Below are 18466 nucleotides of genomic sequence, written 5' to 3' on the forward strand. Positions count from 1 at the left end.
CACTCTCAAACTGAATGCTAAATTCTACCATATTATGGTCACTGTTTCCTAGGGGATTCTTTATTCTGAGATCATTTATTAAACCTGCCTCATTACACATTACCAGATCCAAAATAGTCTGATCCCTGGTTGGATTCACAATATATTGTTCTAGGAAACTGTCCCAAATACACTATGAAGTCTTGCTCATGTCTACCTCTGCCAATTTGATTTTCCCAATCTACATGAAGATTAAAGTCACCCATGATTAATGTACTGCCTTTTTTACATGCCCTCATTATCTCCTGATTTACTCCCTGTCCTACAGTATAGCTACAGTCAGGGAGCCTATAGACTACTCCCACCAGTGTCTTCTTCCCCTTGTTATTTCTTACCTCCCATATGGATTCTACATCTTCCAATCCAAGATCCTTTCTTGCTATTATACTTATTTCATCTTGTACCAACAAAGCTACCCCACCGCCCTTTCCTTCCGGCCTTTCCCTTCGACAAGTTACATACCCCTGAATATTCCGTTGGTACTTACGGGCACCACGACAGCTGGATCCTCCCCCTCCCACTGCAAATTCCTCTCCAGAGCAGGGCAGATGTCCCAAACTAGGGGCTAGACAGGCAACACAGCCTTCTAGACTCTCGTTCTCAGCTACAGAGAACTGTGCCTGTCTCACTAAGTATAATTTCTCCTACTACCACTACATTCATATTTTTTCCCCTGCTTGAATGGCTTCCTGTACTATGGTGCCATGGTCAGTTCACTCTTCCACCCTGCAGCCCCCATTTTCATCCATACAAACTGCAAGAACCTCAAACCTGCTGGACAATTGCAAGGATTGAAGCTCCTCCACTCCTACCTTCTTGGTCCCTGTAAATGCCTCACTCGCTGTCACACTCTCCTGTCCTGACAACAGACCAAATCAGACGGTCCTAGCCTAAAGGGTGTGACTGCTTCCTGGTACAAAGTGTCCAGGTAACTTTCCCCTTCCTTGATGCATCGCAGTGTCCACAGCTCGGCCTCCAGCTCATTACATCTGAGCCAAGGTTCCTCGAGCTGCAGATACTTACTGTAGACATGAAATAAAAACAGAGAATGCTGGAAAAACTCAACAGAGCTCTGAAGAAGAGTGGAGTGGGCTCAAGACGTTAACTCTGTTTCTCTCACCACAGATGCTGTCAGACCTGCTGAGGTTTTCCAGCATTTTCTGTTTTTATTTCAGATTTCCAACAGCCACAGTATTTCACTTTTGACTTACAGTTAAGATAAGAGAAATAGAAAATACTCACCAGCCAATCACCTACCTGCTTTCCTATGATGGCTCACCTCAATTTTTCTTTCTAAACGTGGGCACTGACTGGTTCCTAGTTTGCTGTCCGTGTCCCACCCCTCTCCAGATCTCACTGTCCTATGTCCCTCCCGCTCCAATCCAGGTCTTGCTGTTTTATCTAATTGTGATTAGGTTGGTTGAAGGAAGAACTCAAGTGGTACCATGGGATTTTTCACGTCCACCTAAATAAGTAACTGCTTAAAATATCATCCAAAAGACAGCATCTCTGCCAACACATCTCTCATTGATACTGGAATAAAGCTACTTGCTACAAATTTGCTCCTCACATTTATTTCAGCTACACTATATAATGCGTCTGCCATGAAATTTAATAAAGTTAACAATCTTCTTTTGTTCTCACTGATTTTACAATTTAATAAAACACAAGTAGAATCAATAAAGATTTCAACCAGAAATTTTCAAAACAAAATTACAAAACAAAGTACTCTGCGAAATGCCTTCAATGCAATTATATAGGTGGGGTTAATCTCATTTTGCCTCCATCTGTTAAACTACCCAACTCTTACCTTGAAGTACAGCGAGATGCTGTACTTAAAATAGAATTGCGATCTATCAGTCTCCATAGCCACCTGGTGGAACTTAAGCAGAACAATACAGGCAGTATCAAAAGTGTTATGTACCAGTGAGGTTTGCAGGTGATATGGGTTTGAACTGTGACTGAGGCAACTAACCGGATAACAGCAAGAACACAATGAGGCTGCTGTACATTTTCTCTCACCATTCCTTCCCTGATTCCCCCAACGCCCAGCACACAAAAGAAAATTCAAAATATACGTTCATTTTTGGCACTGGAAAGCGCAAATGATTCATTCCTCAATTTAAACAAATGACTAAAAGTTCACATTTCACGCTACCCCACAAAATCTTCAACATTGGTCAATAGTTTCTGAAGCTGCATTTGATTCATTATACAGTTAGGCAAACCCAGTGGCTGTGAGGGGGAGTGACACAGTAGGTCAATGCAATACAAAAATAAAAATACCTGGAAAAACTCAGCAGGTCTGGCAGCATCTGCGGAGAGGAATACAGTTAACGTTTTGAGTCCGTATGAATCTTCAACAGAACTAAGTAAAAATAGAAGAGAGGTGAAATATAAGCTGGTTTGGTGGGGTGGGGCGGGGTGTGTGTGTGTGTGTGTGTGTGTGTGTGTGTGTGTGTGTGTGTGTGTGTGTGTGTGTGTATAACAGGTAGAGCTGGATAGAGGGCCAGTGATAGGTGGAGGTAACCAAAAGATGTCATAGACAAAAGGACAAAGAGGTGTTGAAGGTGATTATATTATCTAAGGAATGTGCTAATTAAGGGTAGAAAGCAGGACAAGCAAGCTACAGATAGCCCTAGTGGGGTTGGGGTGGGGGTAAAGGAATCGAAATAGGCTAAAAGGCAGAGATAAAACAATGGATGGAAATACATTTAAAAATAATGGCAATAGGTGGGAAAAGAAAAATCTATATAAATTATTGGAAAAAAAAAGGGGGTGGGGATAGAGGAGAGAGTTCACGATCTAAAATTGTTGAACTCAATATTCAGTCCGGAAGGCTGTAAAGTGCCTAGTCAGAAGATGAGGTGCTGTTCCTCCAGTTTGCGTTGAGCTTCACTGGAACAATGCAGCAGGCCAAGGACGGACATGTGGGCAAGACAGCAGGGTGGAGTATTGAAATGGCAAGCGACAGGGAGGTCAGGGTCATGCTTGCAGACAGACCGAAGGTGTTCTGCAAAGTGGTCACCCAGTCTGCTTTTGGTCTCTCCAATGTAGAGGAAACCGCATTGGGAGCAACGAATGCAGTAGACTAAATTGAGGGAACTGCAAGTGAAATGCTGCTTCACTTGAAAGGTGTGTTTGGGCCCTTGGATGGTGAGGAGAGGGGAAGTAAAGGGGCAGGTGTTGCACCTTCTGCAGTTGCATGGGAAGGTGCCACGGGAGTGGGTTGAGGTGTAGGGGGTGATGGAGGAGTGGAACGATCCCTGAGGAATGCCGCGGGGGGGGGGGGGGGGGGTGAAGGGAAGATGTGCTTTGTGGTGGCATCATGCTGGAGTGGGCGGAAATGGCAGAGGATGATCCTTTGAATGCGGAGGCTGGTGGGGTGATAAGTGAGGACAAGGGGGCCCTATCATGTTTCTGGGAGGGAGAGGAAGGTATGAGGGCGGATGCACAGGAGGTGGGCCGGACATGGTTGAAGGCCCTGTCAACCACCATGGATGGAAAACCTCGGTTAAAGAAGGAAGACATGTCAGAGGAACTGTTTTTGAAAGTGGCATCATCAGAACAGATGCAATGGAGGCGAAGGAACTGAGAGAATGGGATGGAGTCCTTACAGGAAGCGGGGTGTGAGGAGCTGTAGTCAAGGTAGCTGTGGGAGTCAGTAGGCTTATAATGGATATTGATGGACAGTCTATCACCAGAAATTGAGACAGAGAGGTCAAGGAAGGGAAGGGAAGTGTCAGAGATGGACCATGTGAAAATGATGGAGGGGTAGAAATTGGAAGCAAAATTAACAAATGTTTCCAGGTCTAGACGAGAGCACGAAGCAGCACCAAAGTAATCACCGATGTACTGGAGAAAGAGTTATGGGAGGGGGCTGGAGTAGGACTGGAACAAGGAATGTTCCACATACCCCATAAAGAGACAGGCATAACTGGGGCCCATGCGGGTACACATAAACACACCTTTTATTTGGAGGAAGTGAGAGGAGTTTAAGGAGAAATTGTTCAGTGTAAGAACAGCCAGACAGAGGAGAGTAGTGGTGGATGGCGATTGTTCGGGCCTCTGTTCGAGGAAGATGTTCCTTCTCATCCAGGACCTGAACAAAACTGCCCCTTTAGGCACTAGATAGATCACTGGGATGGCTGGTAGAGAACGTGGAAAAACGCAAGGCAGAATGAGGTTAAAGCGTATTGTTGGGACATGTATAGATGAGCTTTACTCCAACACTTGCCTGTGTCATACATGACTTGGGAGTACCTGCTGACATTAGGTTAGAAATTGTTCTAATCTCACCATTCTCTTTGCTCACCTGGAATACAAAAACTAATTTATTTTTTTTAAAACTAGCTACGTCCTTTCGGCTTCAAAAAAAAATGGCCAAGATCACTTAACTGTATTACTAGAATGGAACAATTGAACTGCTGTGACGTCTTCATCTTGGATTAAAGTGCCATACCACGGCCACAATGATTTAGCGAAGAAATAATTTGAAAGTGGGTGAAAATTTTTTGCAACAGGTTGCGTTTTGGGATGTACAGTAATGCAGGGCCAGAGTCAGCTAACTAAGCAAACACCTATTATTTAAAAACTGGAGTTCTTAATGGGATTCCACTGTATCATATACTAGAATCTTATTAGAATTGCAATCAGAAACCAATGATGTGTAGCATATGATTTACATGAAGGATAGTAGGAGTATGTTTCAAAGCAGTAACATCAAGAAGCTGAAATCAATCCACCAGCAAAAATTTCATAACCAACCCTCCTTTCCACATTCTTCCCAACTCTGTTCAGCTGTTGACAATAAATTTAAAATGAAAACGATAATTCCCCCTATATTAATGCTCAAAGTAACTAGTAGGATACAAAAATCAGGAATTTTATTCCACATAGCCTATTCTGCCAAAGTGAATTATGTTCATTTAAGGACACAATGTCTTAACTGCCATTAAGTAAACTAAGGCTAGAATTATTCAGAGCTTAATTGTTGGTAAGGTCTCCCTTTAGGTTAGGGATTACAAGTACATGTTAGAATATTGTTACAAAAGCAAAACAAAGCAAGACTTCAGGAATGAGAGATGTGGATGTACTAGGTGCATCATTTAATACATTAAGTTAACTAATCTCTTCCTCCAATCCAAAATTCAGTCTGCATCCACGAGAAGTATTTTCTATCAGCACTGATCTAAACTGTGTGTCCTGGATTTGATTATCTCTTTCACATTAAAATCTTACTATACAGAAAAAAAACAAATCATCAGGCAGTTATAGGAAGGATGTGATTGCATTGGAGGGGATGCAGAGGAGATTCATCAGGATGTTGCCTGGGATGAAACATTTAAGTTATGAAGAGAGGTTGGATAGACTTGGGTTGTTTTCGTTGGAGCAGAGAAGACTGAGGGGTGAACTGATCGAGGTATACAAGATTATGAGGGGCATGGACAGGGTGGATAGTGAGCAGCTGTTCCCCTTAGTGGAAGGTCAGTCACAAGGGGACACAAGTTCAAGGTGAGGGGGGGCAGGAGGTTTTGGGGGGATGTGAGGAAAAACTTTTTTACCCAGAGGGTGGTGACGGTCTGGAATTCACCAACTGGGAGGGTGGTGGAGGCGGGTTGCCTCACATCCTTTAAAAAGTACCTGGATGAGCACTTGGCAAGTCATAACATTCAAGGCCATGAGCCAAGTGCTGGTAAATGGGATTAGGTAGGTAGGTCAGGTGTTTCTCACGTGTCGGTGCAGACTCGATGGGCCGAAGGGCCTCTTTTGCACTGAGATACTGTAATATGAATGTCTTAAAACAAAAGCAAAATACTGCAGATGCTGGAAATCTGAAATAAAAACAGAAAATGCTGGTAAAACTCAGCAGGTCTGGCAGCATCTGTGGAGAGAGAAATAGAGTTAACGTTTCGAGTCCATACGATTTTTCTTCACAGCTCTGAAGAGTCATACGGACTCGAAACTTTAACTCTGTTTTTCTCTCTCCACAGATGCTGTCAAACCTGCTGAGTTTTTCCAGCATTTTCTGTTTTTATTATGGTGAATGTCTTGTAGGCCAAATGTGAACTCAGCTTGTTTTTCCAAAATGCTGTTTACAGTGAAATTTGTAATGCAAGTGGTGAATGTTTACAGGGTATTCATTTGGTGTAAACACTCAAATGCTGACAACCACACTTTCCAGTATGCAAATCTATGTTGCAAAATCTTTCTCCCATGTTCAAATTATTTCTCCACCAAATCACTGATCACTGTATAGCAGTTTAGCCCAAGGTGCAACCTCCACAGCAGTTCAATTGTTCCATTCCAGGAATACGTGCTAACCTCTCAAAGGAGAGTTTCTGTTGCAGCACTGTTGTTAGTGTTTCAGCACAGAGTCAACAGTATTTTCACACTCTGTGATAATAGGAGCATAGTTTTACATTTTGTTCTTCCGAAAAATACTGGACGGCAACATTGAGCTGTAAGATACTGGACTCTAAGATTCACCACTGGAGAAGTTAGGGGCAATTTGACCTTCATGTCTGACCTCTGAGGCAGAAGATTGTGGTCCAAGTCCCATTCCACAATGTGGAGACATTATATAGACTGATGCTCCGGTGCTGAAGAAGTATTGTCCTTTGGATGAGAAGTTAAACCTTATCACTACTTCGTGGTAGTCAAGGAAGATGTTTAAAAAAGAGTAGGGAGCTCATCTGGTGCCTTGGCTAACAATATTTCTTATTAACAAAAACAGATTACCCTGTAACTAGTCATTGATCTTGAATCTGTCTGTTGGGTTTTGTTGTGTGCAAATGGCTTACATGTACATACAAAGTGCTTGGAAAAGTTCAATAGCTTTACGTATATGCAAATCTTGTATGAATTAGAGCAAATCAAGAAACATTTTGGCACAGAACTGTAAGGTGTATAAAGCCATGTTTGATTTTCTTTCTTCAGCATACTAGCATAACATACTGCAACACTGGTACTAATACACTAAATAAACTTGGCTCTGCAACAGCCAACTGACAATCAGTGCCTATACTTACAGTCAACTCAAGCTACACCAAATTACGTGAAACAAAAACAGCCCAACATTTACACAAGACTGACGCTCTGGCCTGACATGCATTTGCAAATCAAGCCAAGCCCTGCAACACATTTAAAATAAAAACAAAATAACGCAAATCATGTTTCACTTGGATGGGCCTAATTTACAAGAGTACTCATGCATTTCATCTTTGGTTAAACCCAGTTTTGCTTCATAATTGCCATTTATCACTCTTCGCATTCTACCAGCAACACTGGCTTGTTTTACTGTGAATAGTGGAATTAAATGTTTAATCTTGCAACACAAGCATTTCCATGACTGAATAAAACGACATACTGGAAAATTTTTAGATTTCCATAACAAACTGCTGCATTTTTCCATTAGGTCAGTTTTCATTGGTATGGAGGCTAATGTTCAACACACACTGCCAAAAGATGAGTTCTGTTATCAACTTCATTAATACCAAACACAATAACTTGCTGCCAAGGATTTCAAATGCAGGGTTTTGTCTATGTTTAAACATAACACAAAACACAATATTGCAAGACACTGCATTGTGTTGAGATGCTGTTAACCTGCTCAAGGAGAATCATTTCATAAGTGCAATTTTTTTCTTGTGGATACAAGTTAGTTTACTAAATTTTGACAAGCTTTTTACAAAATAAAGTACAAACCCAATAGTGGCAACCAAATCTGTTGGGTGCTTTTCTTTCCTCCATTGAAGAGGCCTGCACCAGTGACTTGCCTTATGAGCTTCCAGTTGTTAAGTGGTAGCCAGTCATTTCCTCACAAGTTTACAGTTGGGGGCAGGGAAATGGATGCTATGATCATCTACATTCCCAACTGTAGTCCCTTGCTTCCACAAGGCTAATGATAAGAGTGCTGACTATCACTTGACAATGTCTCATAGCCAGACAATAAATTATGGCTCAGAGACATGGATGTACAGCAGATGACAATCACTCAGATAAGACAAAGCAAGATTATGGAGCATCTGAACAGAAAAACCAGGATCTCAAGCATTTGGATGAAAAAGAAATGTGACCCTGCCTCCAATTAATACCAGTATTCATCAAGACCAATGTCAGCACTAAACCAATGCCAACTTGCCATTAATTTTGCCAATGCTGACCTTTGTTTGACAACAGAGATCAGCAGACGACATTAGCTGAGAACTCCAGAAAACAACCTCCATGCATAAACCACACTATTGGGAATTAAAGTTGACTGATTTTACCCTGTGCAGGTTTTGTAATGGGATTAACTGATTTACTATAAACTATTGATTTTAATAAGGAAAAGTTACAGGGTCAACAATAAATCTTAAATGGCTATACTAGTTTCAATACAGCTGATGTCAGTATAATAGGACATAGTGAGGTTACACTTACACTATAATTCTAGAGTAGGTGCAAAGATAGACATTTATAGTGTACAATGCTTAGGATGGATATATTGGTCTCAGAGGGAGTGCAGCTTTTATTTAATAGAACAATATCTGGGCTTCCAGCCTTAAGTTACAAGGTAAGATTGCACAAACTAGGGTTGTATTCTTGGAATTCGGAAGGTTAAAGGTGATTTGGTCAAAGTGTTCAAGATATTAAGGGAAACAGATAGGTTAGACAGAGAGAAACTATTTCTGCTGGTTGGGGAGTCTAGGGCCAGAGCAGATGGTCTGGCCAATTTGTAGACTTTTCAGGAGTGAAATTAGGAAACACTTCTACACACCAAGTATGGTAAATGTTTGGAACTGTCTTCCAAATATGGCAATTATTGTTGAGTCAACTGTTAATTATAAAGCTGATATTGATAGATAATTTTTAACCAATGGAATTAAGGGATATAGATAGGTTAAGTGAGTGAGCAAAATTTGGCAGATGGAGTATAATGTGGGAAACTGTGAGGGTGTCCACTTTGGCAGGAAGAATAGAAAAACAGAATATTATTTAAATTGAGACTGCAGAATGCTGCAGCACAGAGGATCTGGGTGTCCTTGTGCATGAATCACAAGAATTTAGCATGTAGGTACTGCAAGTAACATTAGAAAGGCAAATGGAATGTTGGCCTTTATTGATTTATATTTATATTAATTTTTATTATTTATGTGGTGGAGTATAAAAGTAGGTGTGGTCTCAGCAACATCCTGTACAGTTTCAGCAAGACTTCCCTAGAGTACTTTGTACAGTTTTGGTCTCCTTACTTTAGAAAGGCCACACTTGCATTGGAAGCAGTTCAGAGAAGGTTCACTGAGCTTATTCCTGGGATGAAGCTTTGTCTAATGAGGAAAGTTTGAGCAAGTTGGGCTTTGACTCATTGGAGTTGAAAAGAAAAAAGACATGATATTATTCAAATATCAGATTCTGAGGGGGCTTGACAGATTAGATGCTGAGAGGATGTTTCCTTTCATGGGGGAATCTACAACTAGGGAGCATAAAGGGTGTCATCCATTTAAGACAGAGATGAAGTGGAATTTCTACTCTCAAAGGATTGTTCGTCTTTGAAATTCTCTTCCACAGAGAGCAGTGGAGGCTGGGTCACTGAATTTATTCAAGGCTGAGTTAGGCAGATTTTTGATTGACAAAGGATCAAGGGTTATGGGGGGGCAGGCAAGAAATTGCATTTAAGCCCACAGTCAGATCAGCCATGATCTTATTGATTGGCAGAGCCGGCTCGATTGGCCGAATAGCCTACTCCCACTCTTATTTCTTATGATCTTATGATAATGGTGCAAAGGCAAACATGTGGAGTTAGGTCACAGATCAGCCATGATCCCATTGAATGGCAGTGGAACTGGCTTGAGGGGCTATATAGTCTCCTCCTGTGCCTAAATGCAGATATTCCCTGGAGAGGGGAAGACTGTTGTGGGGTCTTATGCATCAAGAGATCTGAAGGGGCCCCAGTTTAACTTCTCATTCAAAGGTCGGCAATCCTTCTGTACTGCACTAAAATGCCAACTTGGATTTTGCGCTTAAGTCTCCGAAAAGGGGCTTAAACCCAGGACCTGCCAAGTCAGGGACAAGAGTTTGACCCACAAAGCCAAAGCTAATGGATAAAATTACTTTTTTGGGATTATGCACCAAAGGTCTTTCACGACTGATCTTGAATTGCATAAAAAAACTTGGGAAATCATTACACGAAGTGAGATTTGCACCAACATGTGCAACTGCAGATTTTTTTCTAAAATCAGTGATTGAGAATTAAAAGCCTAAAGCTTAATGTGACGTTCTTCAGGTGGAACATTCTTATTTTGATCAATTCTTTCCCTTAGGACATGAGGTATTAGTGCTCAGAAATGAAAGATATTACCAATTTGAACACCCAGTGTCTCTGCCAAGGTTAGTAGAGGCACAGTATGCTGATGACACCCAGCTCTACCTCAGTACCATCTCTTTCGCCACCTCCACTGTCTCCAAATTGTCAGGCTGCTTGTCTGACACCCAGCACTGGATAAGAAACTTTCTCCAACTAAATATAGGGAAGACCAAAGCTATTGTCGTCCGTCCCTACCACAAACTGTTCCCTAGTCAATCACTCCATCCCTCACCCTGGCAACCATGAAGCTAAACAAGACTGCTTGCAAAGTTGGTGCCATATTTGCACCCAAGATGAGCTGCCAACCGCATATCCATGCCACCACTAAGGGCACCTATTTCCATCTCTGTAACATTGCTCAACTTAGCACCTGCTTTAGCTCATCTGATGCTGAAAACCTCATGTTATCTCTAGACCTGATTATTTCAACGTGCTCCTGGCTGGCCTCCCACATTCCACCCTCAATAAACTTGGGATTATCCTAAATTCTGTTGTTCATATCTGAACTCGCACCAAATCCTGTTCATCCATCACCCCTGTGCTAGTTAAACTGGCTCCCAGGATACTGCAGCTAACTCCCCGACTGATCTCAGAGAGAGTCCCATGGGATCATTCGCCTCCACCTTACAGGATTTCAGTCGAAAAGCACCTCCGACAGTGCGGCGCTCCCTCCGTGCGGGGCCCCCCCTCAGCACTGACCCTCCGACAGTGCGGCGCTCCCTCCGTGCGGGGCCCCCCCTCAGCACTGACCCTCCGACAGTGCGGCGCTCCCTCAGCACTGACCCTCCGACAGTGCGGCGCTCCCTCAGTACTGCACTGGGAGCGTCAGCCAGAGTTGTGCTCAAGTGTCTGGAGTGGGGCTTTAACTCACGACCTTCTAGCTCACAGGCGGGAGTACTACCAACGCTGACTCTGTGCCGCCGAGTCGATGTAATTCTCTGCAAAGCGGAGCACCCTTTACTCGGGATATGAGGCCTTTCCCTCCCCCAGACGGTGGCAGCACCCAGGCCTCTCGCCAGCCTCAGGCCGCCCCCAGCCTGGGGAGAAATGAGGCCGGACGGCCCTGTTACCCCCGGGGCTTTTACTCACCTTTCACCAGCGCCTCCTCCACGAAACTCGGGCAGCAGCTGACGAGCAAAACGCTGGGAATCTCCATCTCGACTCGGCCCTTCACTCACCTCTGACCTCTCACCCTAGCAACCGCCGGGGTCAAAGGTGCCTCGCTTCCCCCTAGGCCTCATCTTTTTCCCCCTTAGCAACCGAACCCTGTTAACGTTCACACCTAAATCGGACAGATTAAACGCCCCATTTTACGCGTCCCTGAGCTAGGATTTTCTTTATTCTCGAACTGGTTTTTTCATTTTTCTTATCCTGTTGGAGCCTGCAGCGGTGAGGAATGTACCATTGTGCCAGAAGAGGTAGATGCTAGCTTTAATCACATGCCAGTGTGCACAAAAGCAATTAAAGGAATGACACATGACTTATGTTTGCACATAAAACAGCAGAATAATGTAAGTACCATGAAAAATACCGGAGATCAGAATGAAGTATCTTCTTGTTCACCGTTAGGGTTTATAGTGTTTAACCCCTATTCCCTTGTGGTAAGGGCTGTGTTCCGTTGCTATAGGAACGCAGCAGGATAACAACAAGCAATGGAGAGATGGCGAGAGGTTGAAGAAACTGTGCTCACAACATGGCAGAACACATAGCAAGCAACAACACTGATGTGGGACACATATTGGTCAAGGTACTTAAAGGATTAAAAATTCATAATGAACCAGGGTCTTAAAATGTCTTAATGAGCGTAATGCTGCATTGCCTGGAAGCGGATTTAATAGTAACTTTCAAAAAGGGAATTGGATTAAAAGACAAGCATTCATATAGCGCCTTTCACAACCACAGGATGTCCCAAAGTGCTTTAAAGCCAAAGTGTGGTACAATGAAGTGCAGCCACTGTTGTAATGTAGGAAGCGCGGTAGCCAATTTGAGCACAGCAAGCTTCCTACAAACAGCAATGTTAGAATGACCAGATCATCTGTTTAGTGGCATTGGTTGAGGGATAAAAAGCAGACCGGACACCGGGGACGGGGATTCTACTGTTCTGCAAAATAGTGCCAAAGGATCTTTTACATTGACCTGAGATCAAACATTTGACATTTCAACTGAAACACCACACCACCAGCAATGCGGCATTCCCTTGCTCGGCATTCTAGTGTCAGCCTTGATTTTGTGTTCAAGTCCTGCTCCAGGATATAACCTTCTAACTCAGGGGCAAGAGTGCTACCCACTGAACCACATCTAATCTTATTCGATTATAGTTTTCAAAAGGGAAGTGGATAAATATTTGAAAGGGGAACAATGCAGGGCCACGGGAAAGAGCAGGGGTTTGTAACTGATTGGATAGTTACTAAAGGGCACAGGCATGATGGGATGAATGGCCTCTTTCTGTGGATATTCCAGGATAGGCTGTTTTATAATTAAAAGGTGCATTATATTATGTATTATTGTTTAATAACTGGTCACATGCCAATGGCATTGTGCATAGGGAGTGATGACAATTGTGTTCAGGTGAAGGGGGGGTTGAGATTAGAGAATAGTACTTGCCAATTTAAATTCATATATGGTCTTTTTATTTTTATATACTTTGATATATGGTATAATTTATAAATTAGTTACCCTGTGTAAGAAGTGAAGACTAACTGCAGTCCTCAGGAGAAGGGTAGTTAGATGATGGGGATTATTGGAGGAGGGGGCACATGCATAATTCAGCCCCTATTTTAAAACCATTCAGTCTTTCCTTATTTTTATATAATACTTTGGCAAATTTACTGTAGTGCATGTTTCAGGGAAGTGGAGTAGATTGACGGGATGTAGTCTGATAAAGTTTGAGAACTGCTAATATATTAATATACTGCTGTATATTATTTTATGTTTGGATTTTTACTTGGTGAATGTCATATTTGTAATTTTAATCAGCTATTTCTGCAGTAACTCTGGCAGAAGCAGTTTCAATAATAATTTTCAAAAGGAAATTAGATAAATACTTGAAGGAAAAATTTTGCAGTGCTACAGGGAAAGTGGAGCGCAGTGGGGCTATTTGATAGTTCTTTTAAAGAGCAGCAAAGGCATGGTGGGCTGAAAGGCCTCCTTCTGTGCTATATTATTCCGTGATTCTATCTGCTGTAGTTGTTTCTTTGCAGTGTAGGCTGAAGGGCTAGGGGATAGTAACTTTGCAGTGTAGGCTGAAGAGCTAGGGGATAGTAAACTGATGTCTTGCAGTGCCCCCACCGGCTGGAGAATATAGTTACAGTGTGGCAAGTTTACGTAGGCAGATATCATCATAAATGTCTATGTAGAAATTCATTTGGAAAAATTTGACATTGGAAATGCACATAGGTGTCAATTGTAGCACAGTTGGTAACACACTTGATTTTGTGTCAGAAGGTTGTGGATTCAAGCCCCATTCCATGACTTAAGCACAAAAATCTGGGCTGACACTAGTCCAGTACTGAGGGAGTGCTGCAAAGCCACAGGTGCTGCCTTTTGGACAAGATGTTGAACCAATGCCCTCTACTCATTCAGTTGGATATAAACAATCTCGTGACATTTTTTTGAAGAAAAACAAGGGAGTTCTCCCTGGTGTACTAGCCAATATTTATCCCCCAGTCAAAATCACAAAAAGATGCCTAAAGATGATTTTTTAAAAATTTTTTGATGTTTTACTATTGAAACAGCTGAATTAATTAATCTGCTGTTTTCAGGGGAGAAGTTATGTCTCAATAACTCATCTTGATAGGTGTAAAAGGATTGTCTTTAGGAAAGCTGTCTGCTGCTGATATGGAGCTGTATTTAGGCTGGACTGTTTGTTTAAAGTCACAAAATCAAATTGCTGTAAGTTGGCACAGTTTGAGGCTATCGTTAAATGATGTTACTCGCTGGATTGACAGCTGCTTCCACATCCCCTGATCCTTCTCTTGGAGAAAGCCATTGCTGTCAAATCAAAAGAAAACAATAAGGAATTACTGTCTCTTTCTTTTATATTTTGAATGTAGATGTAGACTGGCTATTTAAAATAACTTTCCAGGTAGTCTTGTTGGAATGATTTCCTCTGTGCATAATTTGTAGTAAAATCATTAGTGGGTTTTTATAAACACATTTTTAATTTCACATTACATAGTGCTCAGAGGAAATCTCCTGCTATTTGGGAGATTGGCAGCAAATTGGCCACATTAAACTATGCATTTGGCACTGATATGACCAGCATCAAAAGTGCAGGTTTACAACCTCAAAAGCACATTAATGTAACATACCACTAACTATGCTAGAGATACCAAAGCACTTTATGGGATACCTCATGATTTCATGGGAGTATGGGTATAGTTTGGATACTGTTATACAGCTACATTGAAAGACCTGTGTTTCTTGATAGTATCTGTTATGCCACATTTGAGAACTATACCTTTAAATCGTTTGTTTTTTAGGTTCAAGAGGATCTTCAAGAGCTGAAGGAGAAAATCTCCCACATTACAGTACATGGAGAAGTGGCAACTGTGGACTTTCAGACACTTGAAACAGCCATACACAGGACTGAAATGGGCCTAAAGGTCAGTGGAATTGTAAATGCAAGGTGTTTCTGCTTATTAATAAATAAATAAGAATTAATAAGTATTAATTAATCTTGCTTTAAAAAAATCATGCTTTCGAAGCTTTTTATCTTGCACTCATCAGGACAGATTCGCAAGAATACCAATGATAAAGGGAACAACAATTTATACTGCATAAGAAGAGAGTACTTATTGGTTGGCAAGTGGACTCTTGGGCCAAATGGCATTCTTCTGTGTTGTACTATAATGTAATTTTATAAACTCTGTATTCTTTGTAACACGGTTAGTGGCCAGGATCATCTCTGGGAAAGGAGAATAAATACCTTGAGACATTCTTTCTGTTTGCAAATGTGATTTTATTTTGAATAAGAGGCATGAGTTTTGCTTCCAGATGGAGAATGGTACTTTTATCTGCATTAAAGGTTTTCATTAGGTTATAAAAAGGCACACTGCATCTAAACAAGAGCTGGGAGAAGCCAGGAGTTTTATCTGCACACAACCTACAGTGACAAGCAGAAGGACTTACTACCTCCCCCTGCTGGTTTGACAAGGAATTAAACAGCCTTCGTATATCATTAACGGACAGGAGCAAAACAGATCAGGTGCAATGTGTTCATGGGTTCATAGAAATGTTAGTTATCTACAGGAAAGAAATGACATTTTTACCGTGTGCTCAATGCACAATGCAGAGCTGAAAACTGTTTTTATGGAGCTGAAATTGTTACTTTGGCCTTGTAGCCAAAATTACATGTGTAACCAGGCAGAAAGTTTTTTCCCCCACAGGTGTCACCAAAAGTAATACTTATTTCTTTGACTGCCTAAGGATGATTTTTTTAAAAATTTTTGATTTGTTACTATTGCAATAACTGAATTAATTTAAATAGTCCTATCCCTTTTATGAATTTTCAAGAAAAATGAAATGTGTATTAAAATTACTTTATAGTACGCTGTACACTGTGGACATGAACCATTCAAATCAAGGTTTGCTCAGCTTGCCATGAGTAGTAACATTGTAAATGTGTTTGAAAAGATTGTGAAGTGGCTCTTTTTGCCAGAAGACCACAGGTTAGTTGTCAGGAGGTGGTACGATGATACAGTGACCCTGCAACACTCCTGTGTTAGCGTTTAAAAAAAAACCACCTGATCGGTATCCAGTGACATCTGCTACAGCTGAGGACAGGACAAGCTGTGGCCGCCCTCCCCTGTCATAATGATAGCCAAATGCGTTTGGATGCTTGGGTTCTACTGTATCGCATATTGCCTACTGATGAAGGTCAACCTAGGCCAGATAGCATGTGGTCACAAGTAAGCCAATCTGGCAGATTAAATAATGTGACACCTGCATATGTGACTTCGAATGTTGTTCCTTCAGCCTGATTTGTGACATTGCTGATGAGGTTAAATATTTAGGATTGTGTCATGGCATTTGCTGGAACTGAAATGTCTACATTCCAGGGAATGAGCCATTTGGACCAACGGGGACTGTCAGCATGAGATGGAAAGCGTAGGAGTTTGAAGTGAATGCTGACAGTCATGGTCTGTTTTGGATGGGGTGACACTAGCGCAGAGAGCAGAGCGACAGGCCTTTATTGTTGTTCAATGTGAGCCCTTCGGTGAGGCAGACTTTCAAGATGTTGCCTGAAACAGGAGAAAAGGCAGATTATGAATGTGCAACGAAAGCTTTGAAGGACCATTATGTGGTGATGCCAAAAGGCACGTTTCAAAGGCATGTTTTCTGTCAGATGAGACAGAAAGAGGGGGAAACAGTAGCTCGGTTTGTGACCCATTTGAGGTAGGCGTTGTCGGATGGATATAATTATGTTGTGATAGATCTGAATAATCAGATAATGGATCAGGTAGGTGGTCCAACATTGCAAGTCAGACAAATTGAGGCATAAGCTGCTGGAAAGAGGTGGTGACTTAACGTTGGATGACACTTTGAAAATAGCAGCTGCATTGGGAACAGTGGATGAACAATTTCACGGCATGAAACTTGATCCCACTTCTGAGGTTAACCAAATGGCACAACAGAATCCAAGTATGTGTAAATGTAATCAGCAAAAGTCCGTGAGAGAGTGTTACAGATGTGGCAATTTGGGGCACTATGGAAAAGATGCCTGCTTACCTGCCAAGGGAAGGATATGCAGAAAACGTGGGGGCAATGATCATTTTGCCAAGGAGTGCAGAAACAAAGCTGAACAGAGAGGGAAGCCTGGCAAACAATGTAAAGGCAAGAGAGATGAAAGTAGCACAACTGTGAGACAAGTTGAAGAAGATACAGAGAGTGAAGGCACAGATAGCAATCATGGATACATGTTTTCTGTCAATGGGAGCAACCACAAAAAAGTTCATGGCACAGATCTTCCAGTCTCCAGTTGATTGGAGACCTGATGTACCCCAGATGATGCACTACAGGACCCCTTGGAAGTACCAATGCAAGAACTCTACAGGAATTGCCTGGGAAATTTCAACTCCTGATGGGCAATTCCCCTGCTCCCTGGGACCATCCGAAAAGGTGTGTAACTCTGAATTAGAGTTGGAGACTTTGGAGGGTTCCAACCTTCTTGCCTGCATAGTTACCCAGGAAATGGGTAACTGTCAATGTGCCAAAGGGCCTTTTTCTGTGCTGTAGACCTCTATGACTCCATGACTCTAAATATTAGACAGAAAAGATCCATGTCTAACTCCTGGATAATACAACTGACACCCCGGCTCCCCACCGACCTTCCCCGCTCATCCCCCCTCCCAACCCTCTGACCCCCATTGACCTTCAAACTCTCCCCAACCCTCCGTCCCTCCTACTCCACCCACCCAACCCTCCAACTTCCCCTTTATGCTCCAACTCGCCCCAGGACCTCCAACTCCCCACCGTCCCAACCTGACCTGACCTCATCACCTTATTCAGCCTGCCACCCTACTCACCCTACCACTTACCCACTCCACCCACTTAGCTCTGACACTCATTCACTAACACAATGAAAAGCTGTTTAAATGTCCCAAAGTTTTTCAGTCTGTTACTGAATGAAGACTTGTCAAAATACAGCAACTAGTGCCATAAAAATGGGGTGTGGCTTGGCTTCCCCCAACCATCCTGCACTTCCAAGGACTCTGAGAACAGGTACAGTCTGAAGAGGCCGAGTTTGGAAGTCCAGCCCAGAGATGTGTAGCCCCATCTTAGTTTTAAAAAAAGGATCACAGTGACAATCCAACTGTGATTGCCACTCCTCAGAAAATTCAGCCCTCAGTGATTGTTGGTGGTGTTGAAGTGATCACTATTGTAGATTCAGGCACTAACAGTAATGTCCTTGATAGAGCACTGTGGGAGGAACTAAAGACAAAGAGAATCAAGCACACATCTTGAAAATGTGTCAAAAAGCTCTACCCTCACACATCTTAAACCCCATTTCAAACAGCTGGATGCTTCATTGCAGATGTGAGAGGTGGGGATCGGAACTCAGATGCAGAATTGAGGAGGATG

At 42.3% G+C, this 18466-nt stretch overlaps 2 protein-coding genes across 4 annotated transcripts in view; one reads left to right on the forward strand and one right to left on the reverse strand.

Moving 5' to 3' along the window:
- aagab (alpha and gamma adaptin binding protein) overlaps positions 1-11711 on the reverse strand; it is a 41916-nt gene extending 30205 nt beyond the window's left edge. The window contains exon 1 of one of the 2 annotated variants that reach the window (XM_041174740.1): positions 11474-11711. In XM_041174740.1, coding sequence (XP_041030674.1) covers positions 11474-11540 — 67 coding nt within the window. In that variant the 5' untranslated portion in view covers positions 11541-11711. The remainder of the gene's footprint in view (positions 1-11473) is intronic. The other variant, XM_041174738.1, reaches the window with a different exon arrangement.
- Positions 11712-11759: 48 nt separating this feature from the next.
- Positions 11760-18466, forward strand: part of iqch (IQ motif containing H) — a 152755-nt gene continuing 146048 nt past the window's right edge. The window contains exons 1-3 of one of the 2 annotated variants that reach the window (XM_041174725.1): positions 11760-11895; positions 11963-12131; positions 14866-14988. In XM_041174725.1, coding sequence (XP_041030659.1) covers positions 12078-12131; positions 14866-14988 — 177 coding nt within the window. In that variant the 5' untranslated portion in view covers positions 11760-11895; positions 11963-12077. Of the gene's footprint in view, positions 11896-11962; positions 12132-14865; positions 14989-18466 lie in introns of those variants that run through there. The other variant, XM_041174726.1, reaches the window with a different exon arrangement.

Source organism: Carcharodon carcharias, chromosome 26 (genome assembly GCF_017639515.1).
Source record: "Carcharodon carcharias isolate sCarCar2 chromosome 26, sCarCar2.pri, whole genome shotgun sequence".
In the NCBI taxonomy this organism is placed as follows: Eukaryota; Metazoa; Chordata; class Chondrichthyes; order Lamniformes; family Lamnidae; genus Carcharodon; species Carcharodon carcharias.